General features: G+C 40.5%; 2 protein-coding genes, 1 long non-coding RNA gene and 1 pseudogene across 4 annotated transcripts in view; 3 read left to right on the top strand and 1 right to left on the bottom strand.

The window, feature by feature from the left end:
• LOC308087942 overlaps positions 1–14,996 on the top strand; it is a 38,934-nt gene extending 23,938 nt beyond the window's left edge. The window contains exon 3 of the long non-coding RNA XR_013933389.1: positions 14,938–14,996. This is a non-coding gene — a long non-coding RNA (uncharacterized lncRNA). The remainder of the gene's footprint in view (positions 1–14,937) is intronic.
• The window catches only part of LOC308087921 (H-2 class II histocompatibility antigen, E-S beta chain-like), an 89,970-nt gene that overhangs the window by 15,940 nt on the left and 53,584 nt on the right, over positions 1–20,446 (bottom strand). The window lies entirely within an intron of this gene.
• LOC308088256 (serine protease inhibitor A3L-like) lies at positions 1,487–8,757 on the top strand (annotated as a pseudogene). Its single transcript has 6 exons — positions 1,487–1,568; positions 2,402–2,940; positions 3,583–3,653; positions 4,259–4,434; positions 5,653–5,794; positions 8,563–8,757. The product of its transcript is annotated as a serine protease inhibitor A3L-like (transcript).
• On the top strand, positions 14,999–19,084 carry LOC308089134 (NPC1-like intracellular cholesterol transporter 1; the record flags this gene model as incomplete). The annotated part of the gene is made up of 6 exons (XM_080433703.1): positions 14,999–15,003; positions 15,477–15,698; positions 17,048–17,103; positions 17,870–18,020; positions 18,599–18,830; positions 19,070–19,084. The coding sequence occupies 6 exons, from the start codon at positions 14,999–15,001 to the stop codon at positions 19,082–19,084; spliced, it is 681 nt and encodes a 226-aa protein (XP_080289829.1).

The raw sequence follows: 20,446 nt of genomic DNA, 5'->3' as shown, positions 1-20,446 counted from the left end.
TGTGTGTGTGTGTGTGTGTGTGTGTGTGTGTGTGTGTGTGCGTGCGTGCGTGCGTGCGTGCGTGCGTGCGTGCGTGCGTGCGTGCGTGCGTGCGTGCGTGCGTGCGTGCGTGCGTGCGTGCGTGCGTGCGTGCGTGTGTGTGTGTGTGCGTGCGTGTGTGCGTTTGTGTGCGCATGTTATGTATACCTTTAACCACTCTGATGCTCCAAGATGTCACATTTGACCTTTGACCAAAGAGATGTGGTTGAGTTAGGAGGTCAAATGTGACTCCTCTATGTGAGAATGTGGAACACCTTAGATTAAAATTATTAAAAGTAAATTAATAGAGTTTTATTGCACAGCCTTCCAATCCAACGGTCTCTGAGTTCTGGCCATTTGAAGTGTTAAACACAACCTGATGAAGCCCTACATGGGTGAAAAGTTGTTCTGTTTGTTGGTTAAATAAAAAGACATGAGAGCAGAATTTAGTGCAAACATTCCCATCTTTTTCACTTGATTATTTTTGGTTTAAAGAACTGTGGGGATATACATATCCTACCTTTTTTCACTGGTGAAACAATTCACTGATCTGACCTTGATTTAATTTATTGTAGATTTATGAATTTTGGAGGTCCAGTAATACCATGCCACAGTACTTTCCCACGTGGTGGTCACTGATTTTGCTCCCACGTTTCCTGTTGTAATTTCAGCCATGATTCCATGCTTGATAGTTTAACAGTAATCATTACACAGAATAAATACAGAGGCAGAGCAAATAAGAGACATAATTATTGGCAAATAAACATGTCAAAGTGCAGTGGATCTGATCAGTTGTTAAAAGAGGACGTCTCCCCTTCCTTTGTCTGTCTCTCAGCAGTCTGTGGTGAGGTGTCTTCACATTAAGAAGGTGAGTAATGTCCTACTGTACTTCATATGAAGTCTTTAGGCTATAATGTATAATTTGTTATCATAATACAGTGTTGCCCGTCGAAAATAATTTACTTTTAATCACATTTACTTGTTATTTTCTCAGTAAAATCGGTTAGTTTCTTATTAAAATCAGTTATTTTCTCATGGTATGGCACAGTGAACCTGCCATACAATGAAGCATAATTTACCCGTTTCAGTTTTGTGATACTTGGTTATTGAGGACTTGCCAGCATTGACGTTGGAATCTTCAATTCAAGATAGAACTTCTGAATTAGAGAATGCTGAACCGCTTCTGTCCATTTCAATTGTCCATTAAATAAAGATCTAATCGACTATCAGAAACATGATGTATTTGCAGTCAGGGGCGTCAATTCAATTGGGTATGGTATGGCAAGGTATATGGCAGGTGCCAAACCATGCCACTGTTTGCAGCCATTCTACTTCATATTTGATTTGGGAATGGAACACATTCATGGTTTTTCCAGACAGAGACCCGCTACATTGAAAGGTTAGTTTAGTTAACAGTGAGTGAACTATTGACTGATGGGCGCCTTTTGAACCTTTGTCTCAGTTCACCATGATGCAAGGAGCCGTGTTGGTGTGGATTCTATCAGCGCTGGTGTGTCTGGGTACAGGTCATCACCATGCAGGACATGAAGGTAACATATCTGACCGGGGTTGGATTTGGGATCCATGCCTCTGCTTCAAAAGCGTCAAATTTGCTAAAATAATAATAATAATAATAGTAAACTTTATTTGTATAGCACCTTTCATGACATGAAATGCAGCTTAAAGTGCTTTACAGAGCAAGAATACAATTACAGTTAGAACCAATTTAACAATAAAGCAAACAAAAATAAAATAAAATAAAAGCAAAAGCATAAAACAACATTAAAATAGGCAATACAGTGAGGAATTAAAAATCAACCAAAGAATCAGCTAAAAGCAAGAGTGAAGAAATAGGTCTTAAGCTGTGCTTTAAAGCTATCGACAGAGGCTGCCTGTCTTAGGTGTAATGGGAGTTTATTCCACACTGTCGGTCCGTAAAAGCAGAATGCTGCTCCACCGTATTTTTTATATGTCATTGTAGGCACCTCGAGCAGGTCAGCACTTGAAGACCTGAGGGCCCGGTTTGGAACATATCTCTCTAGGCAGTCAGAGAGGTAGGAAGGTGCCAGACCATTTAGAGCTTTATAAACTATTAAAATAATTTTAAAATCAATCCTAAAAACAACCGGGAGCCAGTGTAGTGAAGCTAGAACTGGAGTGATATGTTCTCTCATCCTAGTTTTAGTTAAAATTCTGGCTGGCGCATTTTGAATAGATAAAATAGATCTACAAGCTCACACTGCATCGCAATGCCAAATGCTATTTTTGCTGTTTGTCAGATGAGGAAGAATTATAGGGTTTAAGTGGTTAAGAAAATGCCCACCCGGCCACCCCCCTCCTATTTTCTTTAACAAATCTAACTCATCACCTTCAGGTCATGAAGATAATGCTGCAGACCAGGCTGCAAACAGCCTCTCCATGGTGACATCAGCAAACAAAGGTTTTGCCTTCAACCTGTACAGGCAACTGGCCGCTCAGACGGACAACCAAGGCAAGAACGTCTTCTTCTCACCCGCAAGTGTCAGCCTGGCCCTGGCAGCCTTGTCTGTAGGGGCCCGGGGCCAAACCCACCAGCAGCTCTTCAGTGGTCTGGGCTTCAACAGCTCCGTACTGACCCAGGCTGACGTAGACCAGGCCTTCCATGGACTTCTGACCGCAGCGGACAAGACTTCATCAGAAGACATCAGTGCAGGAACTGCAGTGTTTTGGACAATAAGTTCAAGCCACGGCCTGAGTTCCTGCAGACCCTGAGTCAGTCCTACCTGGCGGACGGGTTCAGTGTGGACTTTACCAATCCCACAGAGAGTGCTGCTACCATCAACAAGTATGTAGGGGAGAAGACCCACGGCAAGATAGACCAACTAGTGGAAGACCTGGATCCTGAGACCCTCATGTATCTTATTAGTTACATATACTACAAAGGTAAGAGATGTCATCTCTGAGCTTTCATTCTTTTCTTCAGCTTTTAGTATAATTTCATATACCAGACAGAAATGAAACTTTGTTATTAGCTATTATCAACCTAATCATGGGTAGGGTTCATGAACCCCCAGTTTGATATGCATTAATCCATGGACCCCCATTTGATTTTGATTGAACTTTTTCTTCTTCTTTTTTTCTTTTTTTTTTTAATCTCTCAATTCAATTCAAACAACTTTATTTTCCTTTCGGAACTTCGTTTGTGCAGTGGTTAAAAGACAAACATACATATAGTCAATACATATATACCTATGTCACTATAAAATACACAAAGTACATTTAAAACTACTACTTAAAAGCATGATAAAACTTAAAAGCATGATAAAAAAATAATATATTATATTGCAACCTATGTGTTAGCGTGTACACTACTAGCGTCCATCAGGTGGAATAGTCCAACGTGTTTGTGACCCCAATATACCCTTACAGACCCATAAGAGTCCATTTGGACCCATGGTGGTACCCAGACCCAACGTTGACAAACAGCGCTCTAACTAGTTCTATCATGGCTAAAGTCACCTTCCCTCATTTAAGTTTCGTCTCACTATTGTCATCGTTGTTTCTACATTGTTTTCTGTCAAACAGGAAAATGGCAGACTCCATTTGACCCTGCAGACACCAAGGAGGATATGTTTAATGTGGATGAACAAAACCAGGTACCTTATCCCATAACACTACTGTCTTACCAGTGTTGATTTCGTCGACTAAAACTATGGCGAAAAATGTTTGTCGCTCACTAAATGTTAGTGAGGGACTAATGGAGAAGAGATCCAGTAGAACTGAAACACATTAAAGTCATTTTATGTTTGGTTGCGCTTGGGTGTTGTGCTCTGAAAATAGCAGATATACAAGCTCACAACGCGTCGCAGCGCGAAGCGTTGTGAGCTTGTAGATCGGCTATTTTCAGCATGCAACCAAGTGTAAAATCAGCCATTACGACGCCATCAAGGTGCCGCCAAAATATATTTTAGTCGACTTAATCAACTGTAGATTTAGTCGACTAAAATCTTATGATATTTAGTCGACTAAAACTAGACTAACAGTAAAACATTTCAGATGACTAAAATATGACAAAAACTAAATGGAATTTTATTCAAAAGACTATGACTAAAACTAAATCAACATTTGCTGTCAAAATCCACACTGTGTCTTACTGAATGGCTTTTTATTAGTTTGTCTCAAAGGTAAACACTAATTGCACCTATTTGCATTGTATAATATCTAATGTTTTGTCTGAAATGTTGTCATTTGAAATCTGCAGGTTCCAGTCCAGATGATGAAGATGATGAACAAGGAGGAGGAGTTGGATGTCTACATTGACCAGCAGATCTCCACCACCGTCCTCCGTTTACCCTTCAACAACTCCTACTCCATGCTGCTGATGCTGCCTGACAGAGGCAGAGGTTTGACTCAACTGGAGGAGGCCATCTGCTCCATGCATTGATTGATTGATTGATTGATTGATTGATTGATTGATTGATTGATTGATTGATTGATTGATTGATTGATTGATTGATATTTTTACTAGGCAAAAGAATGTAAAACAACACAGTTACATTTATAATGCTTTTGTCTAAAAGGTCCGGCCAAAAAAGTCCTTGCGGACTTGTTTCCGTTGAGGTCCTTGAATTAATTTCATAGACATATATAGTAGCAACCAAATAGTTCAAAAATCAACATGAAAATACAGATAATACAGAAAAAATAGCACTATGTACAAAAAAAAAGCATGAAAAAAAAAAAAAAATGTACAAAAAGGGGGGGGGAGCATGGAAAAATAAAAATTTTATACAAAAAAAGCATGAGGAAATAAAAAATATGTACAAAAAAGAGGAGGGGGGGGGGTCGTCTGTCTACAGGGAAACTGGTACTAGCTCCTCTTTAGGCCTCCAGAAAGATGAGTTTTTAGGGCTGTTTTGAATGAGCCCAGCGAACTGCATTTTTTGAGGGATGGGGTTAGACTATTCCATTCCTTGGTGGCTGTGCTATAGAAGGAGAATTTGCCCATGTTTGTTTTATGGGTGGGTGGTACCAGATTGTTGTTTACGCTCCCTCTAGTTTCGTGGCTGTGGGTGTCACTAACTTTTTCGAGGTATTTATATATATGCGGGTATAGGGGGCATTTCGGGCAAATCTGCATTTACAATTTTGAAGACCAGTCCCATTTTTTGTTGTTTAACCCTGTCTTCCACCCTGAGCCAGCCTAGGCACTACACCAAGTGGCTCAATGGGATGAAGAAAATGTTTGAAATTACACTTAAAAAAACATACCCTGATGCAAATGTTTAGATAGCCAATCTGCAAGCTCAAAATATGTTGTGTAGATTTGCTATTGCTGAAGATTTTCTGAAGAAATGCCCAAAATAGGGACATCATATAATACACGTTACTTATTACTTTAAATTAAAATGATTAATAATAATAAAAATAAAAACAAATACATTTATAGCGCTTTTCAAGGTACCTAAAGTCGCTTTGGTAAAGTATGTTAGAATATTACTTTCTGTGCCAGGTAATGATTTGGATGCATTACTTTCACAAAACACTTAAAGTCAGAGATGGATCAATCAATTCCAGAATGATCTTATAATAACATGATCATCCACAATATTTTGCCGTATATAGTCTTAAGTGTGTTTTGTATTTCCTTTTCAGGGAGTACGATTTATTTGTTCCCAAGTTTTCCATCAAGACTGAAATGAACCTGAACGCTGTGCTGCGTCAGATGGGAATAACAGACGTGTTTGGTGCTGCAGCTGATCTCAGTGGCATTGCAGAGGCTGTGTCTGTGTCAGAGGTAAGAGCTGTCACAACGGATAAGTGTCTGCCTAGTTCAGTGGTTCTTAGAGGTGTGCCGATATATCGTCCCGCGATATATCGCGATAAGTTTTCGTGACGATATGTATCGTTTTGAAGAAAAAAAATATCGTTTTCAATTTTTTTTTTTTTTACAATGATAATAATCAGGCATGCAAACAGCCCCGAGGTGAAAAGGGTGACAACATGTTGTTTTTTTTCGGGTCAGGTGTCACACTATTGCCCTATTTGGATTCAAAACGGCTATTGTAGCTGAAAAGCTACAAGTTCGCATATCTGAATAATGCAAAAACAGAATTATTTGTTTGCATTTGCTTTTTTTCTCCCCCATATATTTTTCATAATAAAAAAAGTGCGTATCGTATCGTATCAAAATCATATCGAAGTTGTGAGCCAAATATCGTATCGTATCGTTTGGTGAAATTAGTGTATCGGCACACCCCTAGTGGTTCTCAAACATTTTTGTCTCAGGTCACCCTACAAATAACCTTTTCATCCACGGCACCCCTGAATGACATTGTTACTTTATAGCACTTTATTTATTGTCATATTAACGGTACGTAAACATGTAAATCTTTCCCCCAAAGATACAATATGTCACGAGGAAAATTGGAGAGAATATTTGTCTCCATTATTTAGGACAGACTGAAAATAACTTTTATATACTTGGCGTTTAACCACTTCAACCCCAGCATTCCTATTCTGGGGGGGACATTCACCAAAAAATGTACTAAGTATATAGAGGGTCTAAGTGGTTAAACTGAAGTGACATTGATACATTCCAAATATTATCAAAGTATTCTGAGGCACCCCTGGCACCCTAGGGTGCCGCGGCACCCACTTTGAGAAGCCCTGGTCTAGTTGTCCCTTCTTTTATATCACAACAAAGGACAGAGACAGTCCATCAGTCCAGCAGCCACCAGGCTCCTCAACCAAGCCTGACCCCCATGTTTGGTTCTATTCTTGGATCAATACAAGAACGGTATGGTGGCATAAATGTATAGATTGCCAAGTATATGCTCTGCTGAAATCTTCCTAATAAATGGTCTAAACTTCACCTGACTGGAATATAATATTTCTATAATAACAGTCACCCCCCAAATCACGCTCGTCCCGGGTCAAATCCGCCAAGCTCGGAATGGTCGGAACCACCAGGTATTTCAGAACCAATAGTCGGCCACGTTTGACGTCTCGGGGGGTCGGCTCAGCGACTCGAATGGTTGAAGTGGCCTTCGGCACACAATGTGTCACAATGCTCACAATGGGTCGCATTCACAATGCGACTCATTGTGAGCTTTTAGATCTGCTATTTTCAAACTTTTTTTGTAATACAATTTGAACTTGTGAAATGGGACCTTCACAATGATTACTTTTACTTTTGGTACTTTGAGTATATTTTGATACCAATACTTTTGTACTTTTACTCAAGTACATTTTGAATACGGGACTTATTTCTACATTGCAGTATTGATGCTTTTACTTAAAAGGATTGTAGGCGATTCAGAGATAAACAAAGAAAAGAAATCCAGCAGTTCGTTTCCCCGACCACCAGGGGGTGTCGCACGGAGGACTTCCATAGAGTTAAGGAGACTTCTAAACCGTCCATGCCGAATATAGGTTACTTTATTCGGATACAATTCGCGGAACTGCCCGCCCCTGCCGGTTCTCTGAATTTTTATTTTTAAATAGGCTCTTTCATGACAAATTGACCACATAAGTTAAACAACTAAATTCTATCCAAACGCTATCTGAAAAGTAAATTATGTGCATCAAAAACGAAGTTTGAGAGCATTTTAAAACCGAAAGTAAAAAGTCCACACAGACACGGACGCGCACGGATGCGCACATGCGTGCGTTAATTTACGGACCGGATACCCGGATGTGTAACCTAAATAGTAGGGAAAATACGGATTTCAGAAAGAGGAGTGTTTTTCAATGCAGGAAAACACCCCAGCATCATTATACTGTATAGTGGCTGATAGAGGGGAAAAAATGCAAAATATATATATAGAGGTATTTTTCAAATATAGGCTTAATGTTGCCAACTATACCTTTAAAGGTAGGTAAGGTAAGTGATATTTGTTTAATTTTTTTTGTTAAAAAGGTTAAAGTATATTCTGATAGTAATCATTGCTACAGAGCGTTTGTTCGGTCACAGGGGTCTCTCCAGCTCTTTAGTAAACAGAATATAATACATTTTCAGGTAGGTGACACAGTTTAAGCCAATCAGGAGAGAGCATTGAAAATGAATTTTCTGTTCAATAAAGAGCTGGAGAGACATGGAGACTCCTTTTACTGAACAAACACTCTATAGCAATGTGTACTATCACAATATAGAGCTATTTAACACTTATTTTTTTGTAAATCACTTACCCTACCTTTACCCACTGAGCATTTTTGGGGCTATTAGACGTCTAAAATATGTCTACGGGCTAAAACCGGGTTATAATTGGTGTAAAAGTGAAAACGTTTTTTCAACATCTATTCTTAGCCTAGACGTTGATTAGCTGTTTTTTAAGCGTCTATATATAGACCGTCTACATCATAGCCGTTGAAATGACGTCTATAATATAAACGGTCTAAATATAGACGCTTAAAAAACAGCTAATCAACGTCTAGGCTAAGAATAGACGTTGAAAAAACTTTCACTTTTAGACCAATTATAACCCAGTTTTAGACTGAGGTCTAATAGACGACTATATGGCTCACTGGGTAAGTAAAGAATGTGAGTACTTTTCACCACTGCAGGTCGTGCACCAAGCCACGCTGGACGTAGACGAGACTGGAGCCACTGCGGCTGGAGTTACAGGCATCCGCACCGTCCCATACAGTAGTTTTATACCTCCAGTCCCTGAGCTGAAGTTCGATCGTCCCTTCATGGTTCTCATCGCCGACTCTGACAACATCCTGTTTGTGGGAAAGATCGTCAATCCAAACGTCTGATGAGACAAACTGTCTGTCTGATTGAATACTTTATTTAGACATTTGCACATGAAAGTACAGTTTAAATACAAGGTCAACTAAATAGCATTGAAAAGCCCATGAGAGCCTAAAGGCTTGTTTCAAATGGGGTCCCCATCAGTGGTGGAAAGTAACTAAGTACATTTACTTAAGTACTGTACTTAAGTACAATTTTGAGGTGTTTGTACTTTACTTGAGTATTTCCAATTTCCAATACTTTTACTTCTACTCCACTACATCTCAGAGGCAAATATTGTACTTTTACTCCATTACAATTATTTGAAAACTTTAGTTACTAGTTACTTTTCAGATATAAATTATGATATTATGAAACATATGTTACCACTTTAGCCCTATTTTATACCGAGGCTATTTTCAAATATTTTAGTACTTTTACTTCTGGTACTTTAAGTACATTTTAATACCAATACTTTTGTACTTTTACTCAAGTACATTTTGAATTCCGGACTTTCACTTGTAACAGAGTACTTCTAAATTGCAGTATTGATACTTTTACTTAAGTAAAACATTTGAGTACTTTTTCCACCACTGGTCCCCATGTACTCAATTCATAGTGAGATAAATAGACAGACAAAAACTGTCTGTTCACAATCATTCAAGCACAGATGTTGACTGTCAACGTATTAAATCCTCTCAAAACCTGTTTTCTTGTGGACCCTTCATTTTATAATCCTGACATCTGTATTGTTTATATTTGGTTCTTGGCTTTCTGATTAGTTTTAAATGTAAAAGCCAAATATATATCAATTTGGGGGTCCTTGACACCCAAAACGTTTGAGAACCACTGCTCTAATACAGTGGTTCTCATACTTTTTCATGTCAAGGACCCCTAAATTGACACTTATTAGCCTGCGGACTATTAGCCAGGGACCCCCATAAGAGAAGATTTTTACGGCTCTAGCAGTGATTCTCAACCATTTTAATTTCAAGGACCCCCAGTTTGACATCCATTAGGGCTACAGGCCCCCATTTAATGGCATTTCTATCACTTGGACCGCAATTTATATTGTAAAATCTATGTCAAGTTAACTCTGAGAGTGTACACATGGAACCAAATGGACCCGTTAGAGTCCATTTGGTTCCATTTGTACACTCTCAGAGCTACAGACCCATAAGGGTCCATTTGGTGCCTAATCTATCATTTAGCTGGGGACCCCCTGTAACTCCCTCAAGGACCCCTGGGGGTCCCCGGACCCCACTTTGAGAAGCAATGCTCTAATACATGTGAAAGTTGAACAGTTGAGCCACAGGGGGGCGCTGCGTCTCCATCAACATCAGCAACACCACCAGCTGTAACGCATCAAGTTGGGGGTGTTACAGAGCCAACGGTGACCTGTAGAATCCTGTAACTCTCCTGTGTTTCTGTCTGTTTCTCCTCTCAGGAGCTTCTCCTTGGTTTTATTATTTGAATAAAAAACGCGTCACATCGCGTTGTGAGCTTGTAGATCTGCTACTTTCAAATCGCCTATGTATAAAATAGGGCTGAAGTGGTTAATGTATGTTTTGTAATAATAATCAAAATCTACAAAATAACTAGAAAGTTTTCAAATAATTGTAGTGGAGAAAAAGTACAAAACTAAAAGTACTGAAAATTGGAAATACTCAAGTAAAAAATACCTCAAACTTGTACTCAAGTACAGTACTTGAGTAAATGTACTGAGTTACTTTCCACCACTGCACATGATTGGATGGGTCACCAATGAGTGTGTAACAGCAGCGGGATGAGGAACAGAGGAGAGGCGAGGTGTTTAGTTACTTTAGTTACTTTAGATACTTTAGTTACTTTAGTTACTTTAGATACTTTATTTACTTTATTTACTTTAGATACTTTAGATACTTTAGATACTTTACTTTGATCATGAGAATAAAAGCAATAAATCATAAAACACTAGAAGAAGATGTCTGGTAAGATCTACTTCCTGTTTATGTTTTTAAAGAGACTGAGGATGTTTGTGTTGTCAACACTGTGTGTGTGTGTGTGTGTGTGTGTGTGTGTGTGTGTGTGTGTGTGTGTGTGTGTGTGTGTGTGTGTGTCAACACTGTGTCAGTATGCAAACGTGTCACTTTTCAGCTACAGTCACCTTTTTGAACCCAAATAAGGCAATTGTGTGACACCTGACCCGAAAGAAAACAACATGTTGTCACCTTTTTCACCTCGGGGCTGTTTTCATGCCTGCTGTGTGTGTGTGTGTGTGTGTGTGTGTGTGTGTGTGTGTGTGTGTGTGTGTGTGTGTGTGTGTGTGTGTGTGTGTGTGTGTGTGTGTGTTTTGATTGATTGATTGATGTAGTTTATTTAGAAAGACATGAGAATAGTACATGACAGTACATAACAGTACATGGAAGTACAAATTCACAATACAAGGTCTACTAAACTGGAAACCCTCATTAAGCACTACGCTTTTTTAAGATGAGAACCCCATGCACACAAATCATGATGAAATATAAGAGGCAGACATATATACACACTACTATACAGAATGTCATACAATCAGCTTTCAGGTTACTGGTATGAAGAGAGAAAAAAAAATATATATATACAAAAGAGGAAAATGAAGGAGGGGGGGGGTAGGGGGGGGTAGGTTAAGACTTAGACAGGGGCCATTTTAGAATTGCAGCCTCCTGAAGGTGTATCTTTAGGGCAGTTTTGAAAGTGAGTAGGGTTTTACACTCCTTTACTCCTTTTGGTAGGGCATTCCACATTTTTGATGAATAGCATGAGAACGAGTTCATTCCCTTAGTTGAGCCAAATCTGGGTTGAACATGATTTGTGGAGCTGCCTCTGGTGTTATGATCATGGACTGCATTAACATTTTGGAAGTATTTTGACAAATACAGGGGGATCCCAATGTTGTGGTGTATCTTGAAGACCAGGCCCATAGCAAGTTGCTGTACTCTGTCCTCAACCCTAAGCCATCCAATCCTAGCAAAATGAGCAGGGGTTAGATGGGTTCTGTGATTGAGGCCAAGAAGTAGCCTTACAAGTTTGTTTTGGGATGTTTGGAGCCTTGTTTTTAAGGCCTTGGAGGTGTTGTGATACCATGAAGTGCATGCATAATCATAATGACCTTGAATGAGGGCCCCTGCAAGAATCTTCAGAGTATTCTTACTGACTAGACGATCAATCCTCCACAAATAGCGTGTTGTTTGGTTGACATTTTTGATCACTTGTGTGTGAGAATATGTATGTATTTAGTAATGAGTAGTAATTAATTAATTAGTTTGTTAAAGAAAGACACAACTAATGAAGTGAGCACAAATAAATAATGGTTATACATTCTATACCACATGTTATTGTATGTATAGGCTGTTGATAAATAGAGCTAAAATAGAGGAAAATAGCCAAGTGCCACGCTATGAGCTTGTAGATCTGCTATTTTTGAAAAACCTAGAAAATGTGGGCAAATCTTTGAATATATATATATATTTTTTTTTAAAGTGATTTTTTTCTTACTCAAATCTTTGCTTCTGGGGGTCCCTGGAACAACATATTTTCAGATGGTGGCACGGCCAAATACATGGGGGGTCCTTGACATGAAAAAGTTTCAGAACCACTGATTATAGCACATAAGATTTTTTTTTAAACTGTTAGGATTTAGAAGACATTTACATTTACTTAAAGTACCAAAAGTAAAAGTATTAAAATATTTGAAAATATTAGATCTACAAGCTCACAACGCGTCGCATCGCGACGCGTTGTGAGCTTGTAGATCTGCTATTTTCAAATAGCCTATGTATAAAATAGGGCTAAAGTGGTTAATGTATGTTTTATAATATCATAATTTATATCTGCAAAGTAACTAGTAACTAAAGTTTCAAATAATTGTAGTGGAGTAAAAGTACAATATTTGCCTCTGAGATGTAGTGGAGTAGAAGTAAAAGTATTGGAAATTCTCAAGTAAAGTACAAATACCTCAAAATCTTACTTAAGTACAGTACTTAAGTTACTTTCCACCACTGATGATTTAGAAGACATTTGTAGAATCCCCAGAATCAAAGATTTGAGTTACAAATGTTCGCTTTGAAAAATATATATTGAAAAACGGTTATTCTTATACTCTATTATTCTGACCCATCCCTACTTTTATGCATATTTTCTCTCTCTCTCTCTCTCTCTCTCTCTCTCTCTCTCTCTCTCTCTGTGTGTCTCTCTCTCTCTCTCTCTCTCTCTCTCTCTCTCTCTCTCTCTCTCTGTGTGTCTCTGTCTCTCTCTCTCTCTCTCTCTCTCTCTCTCTCTCTCTCTCTCTCTCTCTCTCTCTCTCTCTCTCTCTCTCTCTCTCTCTCTCTCTCTCTCTCTCTCTCTCTCTCTCCAGACTCCCATCGCTCTCATCTCTCCTCTCTCACCATGAGGCTGAAGGATAAGCTCCACTCTCCTAAGGTGAAGAGCCCAGCGAAGAGAATTAAACGCACCCAGTCCCAGCGCCCCGTCTCAGCCTGCATTCAACCAGACGTCAGCAGCACACAGACACACAGCAAGGTACACACACACACACACACACACACACACACACACCACACACCACACACCACACACACACACACACACACACAGAAAAACATAGAGAAATCTGGGCCCCTCGGAAGAGTTCCCACCCTTCCAGTAGGCTATCTGAATATATAATATATATGAATATATCTGAATATATATATATATTATGAAGCTCATTTTCAGAAAGTGGGAAAAACTATAGGCCTACATGTGAATGTATGCACATTTCCATCCACTTAAATAATGTGCGATTCATTGGGAGATGGTTCATGAAATAAGCAGTAGCCTAGGCAGCACTATTTCGCCGGTCAGGTGGGACACATTATTATTGGACATGAAAAATATTTTACGGACTGGCTGATGAGATGATCTTGTTAAGATCTTATCTTAAAGCGTGTGGGAGCTATTCAGTATTTTGCATTTTTACATGTATTTCATGTTTGTATGTGTTATTTTGTTTGGTAAAATTAATTTGTTTACAGAATTACTTAAGTTAATTTGTGTCACAGCTAAATGCTCTTATTTTGAAGGTTGGGCAATTTGGGCCCATAGCTGGGTTTATTTAAGTGATTAGGGCACAGCAGCAGTCAGTGGGCACCGGGAAGGTGTATGTTTTTTTTTACCAGCGTCAGGGAAGAGTCGAGCAAACATTTAACATCATTTTTTATCATCTTTTGCTGTATTGTCCCTCATGGTGAAGCTACAATAAATGCCACAAAACGTCACTGCCTGTCTGGACAATGGACTCATTCCAATATACTCCTGATCTGCGTAAGATTGGCTGCCTGGTGCCTCAGTGGCTTTTGAGTTATTTATTGTTGTTGACAAATAGCCACTACAAAGTGTAGTGTACTAGAACACATCCATGAACCTACGGTGGCATTCATTCATTCTATCATCTGAATGTATTATTTGGTATTCCTACAATTGAAACGCAGGCGTATGCGTGCGTTCGGAAAACGTGCTTGGTTTGACATGGGAATGTATTAAAACTGACGTGGCTTCTAGTTATTGTGATAGGCCTACTTATAACACTAATTCTTATACAAATAATGAACTGTGCAAAATCGATAGTCATCATTGCTTATCTCGATAAAGCCCGAAAATCCACCTCCTTCAAGCATAAAACTTTTTTTTTTGTGAAATACACGTTTCCATTCAGGACTTGATGCGCAAAATCCAAAATGTGCATAAAACTGATTGAAACCCAGGTATCTACAGAGCGCTAAATAAATCAATGAATAAATCATCCACTTGGCCCTGGCAGTGCACTTCTGAATGATTCTACATATGCACTATGATGCACAATGTTTCTGACTGCTTCCCCATGATTGATCTTGTACATTACATTACATTACATTACAGTCATTTAGCAGACGCTTTTATCCAAAGCAACTTACAATAAGTGCATTCAACATAGTGTCTTGTAGTGCGGCCAGTCTCCCGACAAAGAAACGGAAAGGATTAGTTCCACTATAATCGCATAGTCTGACATGGTACGTTGTGAAAGGGAATAAAAAGTTGGCCTTTACGGACACCACCAGGGAATTCATTACTAATTCTAACCCAGCATCACCCTCTGTCTGTCTGTCTGTCTGTCTGTCTGTCTGTCTGCCTGCCTGCCTGCCTGTCTGTCTGTCTGTCTGTCTTGTCAGGCACCGTGTGTGTTAGCGGATCAGGAGCGCTCCGTCCTCAGCGCTCTGCGTTACTTTAAAGATGGGGTGCCATGATATTTTTCAACCCTAAAACCTGATCATAAGGTATTATTATTATTTAAGGATTTTTTTCAAAAAAAAAAAAGTGTACAGTAAGTGTTAAAATGTTGTTTTTATGTGGACACGCCTCCAGTTCATTAAGTATACCTGGTTCTCACCTTAGCACCTCCTCCACCACCTTAGCACCACCCACCTGTCCTAGTCCCTCCTCCTGCTCATGCCCACACCTGTTGTGTTATGATAATGAGGGGGAGGGTATGGCTTTGTGATGTCACTAAAGCGCTGTTTCTCTATTGGCACGTTTGACCCTCAAGGTTTCAGCCTCCAGGAAGAAACTCCAAATAGTCAGAGAAGACATATAAAACACCATTAAAACACCACCAGGGGGCTTAATGAAGTTCTATCAACCTCATAGACACATGAAAAACAGAAAAAGTGCAAAAACATGGCACCACCTCTTTAAGACTCTTCTGGACAAGCTGGTGGTCCTGGACCGGCGAAGGGACGCTGCAGACCAGCGGGGAGGAGGGGGCTCCGCGGTGGACCAGCGGGCGGTCCCGGACCCCCAGCGGGGGGGGGGGAGGAGGAGGAGGGTGCTGTGTGGACCAGCAGGTCCTGGTGGAGCTGCTGTGTGGGGCGGCGGGTCAGGTCCTGGAGGCCGTGCAGAACCTGGTCCAGGCGGAGCGGCGCATCCAGAAGAGGTCAGAGCCGGGCGTTTGAGATCCTTTTAGGGTTTTAAACCATTCCCTCTTAACCCTTTAAGACCGGGAAAGCATCATCTGTGTCATTTTAAGATTTCTTTGGCTATTCAAAAATAGCAGATCTACAAGCTCACAGCGCAATACAATGAGACGCACTGCGAGCTGTCAGATGGGAGTTTGCAGCCAAATACAATAAAATATATGAGAACAGCTTCTGACAACAAGCTTTATAAAGGAAGGGAAGGACAACAGCAGCATGGAGATGGTCCACCATGCAGCGTTAGTTTGTGAAACACGTCCTCATTAGGGGTGTAACGATACATTTTAACAGATACGATACGCATCACGATACATGGTTGACGAAACGATACATGGACGATTTTGGTTCATTCATAACGATACGATACGATTCAATGATTTAAAATCGATTCAGTAACTGTTTAGCAAAAAGCATAAATCTGTGTGCAACGTGTGAAACGTGCAGGTTTTTTAACCCATTAAGACCTGGAACTGTGTCATTTTTAGATTTGAGCTAAAAAGCATTATTTTACACTTTGGGCTATTCAAAAATAGCAGATATACAAGCTCATAGCGCGGCACCGAGTGCCGCGCTACAAGCTTGTAGATCTGCTATTTTTGAAAAATCGTTAAAATGTGTGCAAATCTTTGAATATATATATTTTTAAAGCGAACATTTTTAACTAAAATCTTTGCTTCTGGGGGTCTCGGGAACTACATATTTTGATGGGGGTCTGCGGCCAAATACATATAATTTTGGGGGTCCTTGACATGAAAAAGATTGAGCACCACTGATATAGAAACATACGTTTTTCAGAATACTTATTTAGTATCGTCTCCTAAATAGTAGAGATTTAGGAGACATGTAGAATCGGCTTCAGGTCTCAATGGGTTAAGGGAAACATTTATTATTATGGATATAAATAAGTAAACACAGTGATTCTCTAGCAAATACATGGACATTGTATTTGAACACATATGGACAAACCTGCACCGTGACATGAACACAGAGAGTACACACATGTATTGATAGACCAACTGTAGTGATATGTAATGGAAAAGTCATTAAACCCCTCTTTTAAAAATGTCTTCTTAAAATTGCTAAATACAACGCACAAGTACTTAGTATCGATAAAATAGATTATTTGCATTGCAAACCGATTCGATACGATTATTTGCATTCGCATTGTCAAACGATTCGATATGTTGCTGTTTACATGTCGATACGTCGATTGTTGAAATGAAAATCGACGCATCGATGCAGTTACTGTATCGTTACAGCCCTAGTTCTCATGTATAATAATCACACCTCCTGCTGTGTTTCCCCACAGAGGTCTGGGTGCCTACGACAAGGCTGTGGTGAAAGATGACAGCGGAGAGATTATAGGTGAGGCTTCATCATCTCATCTCATATCCTGATACAGACACAGACTTCATTGTGTTGCATAGCAGTGTAGTGTCCACTGTTGCATACTGTTAATATTTCCCAGATTTATCATGCATTTCATGTACTAATGAGTAGCCGCTAAGCTTTCAGACATACTAGACGGTCTCACATACTAATTAGACATACTAACTATTATGTTAGTATGGCTTTGATTTCAGACACAGCTCATGTGTTGTTGTTGTTTTGTTTTTTTTTGAAAGATACTAAAAAGTCTCATTTACCAATTTGGTTTATTTTAGCCTCTAGGACATGGTGTACCACACACCACTGACTAACTCTCTCTCTCTGTGTGTGTCCAGCCTCTAGGTTCATGGTGTACCACACACCACTGACTAACTCCCTCTCTCTGTGTGTGTCCAGCCTCTAGGTTCATGGTGTACCACACACCACTGACTAACTCTCTCTCTGTGTGTCCAGCCTCTAGGTTCATGGTGTACCACACACCACTGACTAACTCTCTCTCTCTGTGTGTCCAGCCTCTAGGTTCATGGCGTACCACACACCACTGACTAACTCTCTCCCTGTGTGTCCAGCCTCTAGGTTCATGGCGTACCACACACCACTGACTAACTCTCTCCCTGTGTGTCCAGCCTCTAGGTTCATGGCGTACCACACACCACTGACTAACTCTCTCTCTGTGTGTCCAGCCTCTAGGTTCATGTGGTGTACCACACACCACTGACTAACTCTCTCTCTCTGTGTCCAGCCTCTAGGTTCATGGCGTACCACACACCACTGACTAACTCTCAGGAGTTCACGGCGGCGATGCAGAAGGCCAGAGAACTGGCACACAACATCACCATGGGCATGAGGGCGATACCGGGCACCTCCCCGGACTTTGAGGTCTTCCCCTACACGTATGTCAGCCTCACTCTGCTGCACAGCACTGTACAAAAATACAGTTGTTTTGAAATAATACAGAAAAATGGCAGGAGACAAGAAAATATATACTTTGTTTGGACCGGTGTTGATTTCGTTGACTAAAACTATGACAAAACTATGACTTCCTTTTTTCACTGACGAAAACCAAATAAAAACTAAGCTATGATGACTAAAACTAAGACTAAATATATTGACAATTTCGTCACCAAATAAAAACTAGACTAAAATGTTAGGTAGGGATCTAGTGGAGAAGAGATCCAGTAGAACTAAAAGACAAGTCATTTTATGTTTGGTTGCACTCAGCTCTGAAAATAGCAGAGCGGCTATTTTCAACCAAGTGTAAAAACAACCATTACGACGCCATCAAGGCACCGCCAAAATACATTTTAGTCAACTAAATCAACTGTAGATTTAAGCAGCACCTGACCATCATGTTCTCCTGTGCAGGGTGACCTATGTGTTCTACGAGCAGTACCTGACCATCATGTTCTCCTGTACAGGGTGACCTATGTGTTCTATGAGCAGTACCTGACCATCTTGTTCTCCTGTGCAGGGTGACCTATGTGTTCTATGAGCAGTATCTGACCATCGTGCAGGAGGGCCTCTTCAACATCTCTCTGTGTCTGCTGCCCACGTTCGTGGTGTGCTGCCTCCTGCTGGGCATGGACCTGCGCTCCGGCCTGCTCAACCTCCTCACCATCATCATGATCACGGTGGACACCGTGGGCGTCATGACGCTCTGGGGCATCGACTACAACGCCGTGGCTCTCATTAACCTGGTCACGGTAAGACAACATTGTTCAACCTTTTTTGAAAATAGCAGATCTACAAGCTTAACATGCAATGCATCGCAACACGTTGGGAGCTTGTGGGCTATTTACGAATAGACAAAGTATATAGTAGAATAGGGTTAAACTCGGTCATTGTTGACCTGGCATCCCATAGTGTGTATAGTTTCAATGTACAGGCTGATGATAGGTTCTTGGTTTAGTTATGTATTAGTTCATTATTTTTTATTCTTTAGCTAATCGTTTATTAGATTACTATTTCTATGCATTTGATGTATTACCTTGTGTTGTCCTTACTTACTGTAAGTCGCTCTGGATTAAGAGTGTCTGCTAAATGCCTAAATTGTAAATGTCTAAATAAATGTAAATCCCTAAATTGTAAATTGAACAAAGGAGCAACATGTAAGTGATGTACATGTTCTAAGTAAGTTGTCCTGTGTGTGTGTTTGGTCTCCAGTGTGTGGGCATCTCTGTGGAGTTTGTGTCTCACATGACCAGATCCTTCGCCCTCAGCATCCAACCCACACAGGTGGAGCGGGCCAAGGAGGCTACGGCCAACATGGGCAGTGCGGTACGTATGTCTGTCTATACTGTCACACATCAGTAGCTTAGTGGCCGTCTGGTAGCTATAAGGTCACCGGTTTTGACCCCCGGTCTGCCTAGTATACTTGTCAACACACAGTTACTTGTCCCTGAGCAAGATGACCGTCGTCTGAGCAGCCATCAGCTGGGTGAAGCCGTGACTGAATATTCCCCACGGGATTAATAAGATTTACCTCAGAGTCCTGCATGGGTCCAATTTTGACAACCCGCCCCGCCCGCCAATAATCAGATCCGTAGACCGACCCGTCACCCGTGATTATATCAAAATACAAACGAGACCCGCCCCGCCCGTCAAATAATGGACCCGTTCTCCGCCCTGTTACCCGTGATTACATGCAGTAAAATGTAAATAGTCTACAGACAGTCACTCAATTTAAAAGTGTGTTGAAATGTTTTTAACACAAGATAGCTGCCTTCAACAATAGCGCTACATTCATTGGTCAGGTCCGTTCAGAAATCTGCACGTCAAGTGAAGAACGGAGGAGCGAGCTTTACATGTATAGCCACGCACGAGAATGCGCATACACGCAGTACGCATGTGTCGTTGTTTACATTGTCAGATGGTTTTAGATTGAAGATTTAACATGACGTTCAATGTGTTTTTGTGAGTTTAAAGTTTTTGTGTGTGTGTGTGTGTGTGTGTGTGTGTGTGTGTGTGTGTGTGTGTGTGTGTGTGTGTGTGTGTGTGTGCTAAAATATCATCAGCCAGAGCAGACCATCTCTCAGCTAGGCTACAGATGTAAACTTTTGGTTTTTATCTTTGGTAGTCTAGGACACGTGCACAAGTTGGTTGTGAGGGGCCTGCAAATGGCCGGCCTCTCCAAAAGGAGGGCTAAACAATTAGCAAGGTACTGCTCAATATCAGCTATTATAGGAAGCCGCTCAATTTGGAGGAGGCGTTGCTTCCTTTACCCATGATTGTTGTCCGCTGTGTTCGACAAGTATGCCATCTTTTGTTTTCTATGTAACATTGCTCTGCTTTACATGCGCTTTGTAACTAACTGTTTTCC

Source organism: Gymnoscopelus braueri (assembly GCF_963280865.1).
Source record: "Gymnoscopelus braueri genome assembly, chromosome: 7".
NCBI lineage: Eukaryota > Metazoa > Chordata > Actinopteri > Myctophiformes > Myctophidae > Gymnoscopelus > Gymnoscopelus braueri.
Note: the sequence above shows the minus strand (reverse complement) of the source record. Positions and strands in the feature narration are given on the sequence as shown.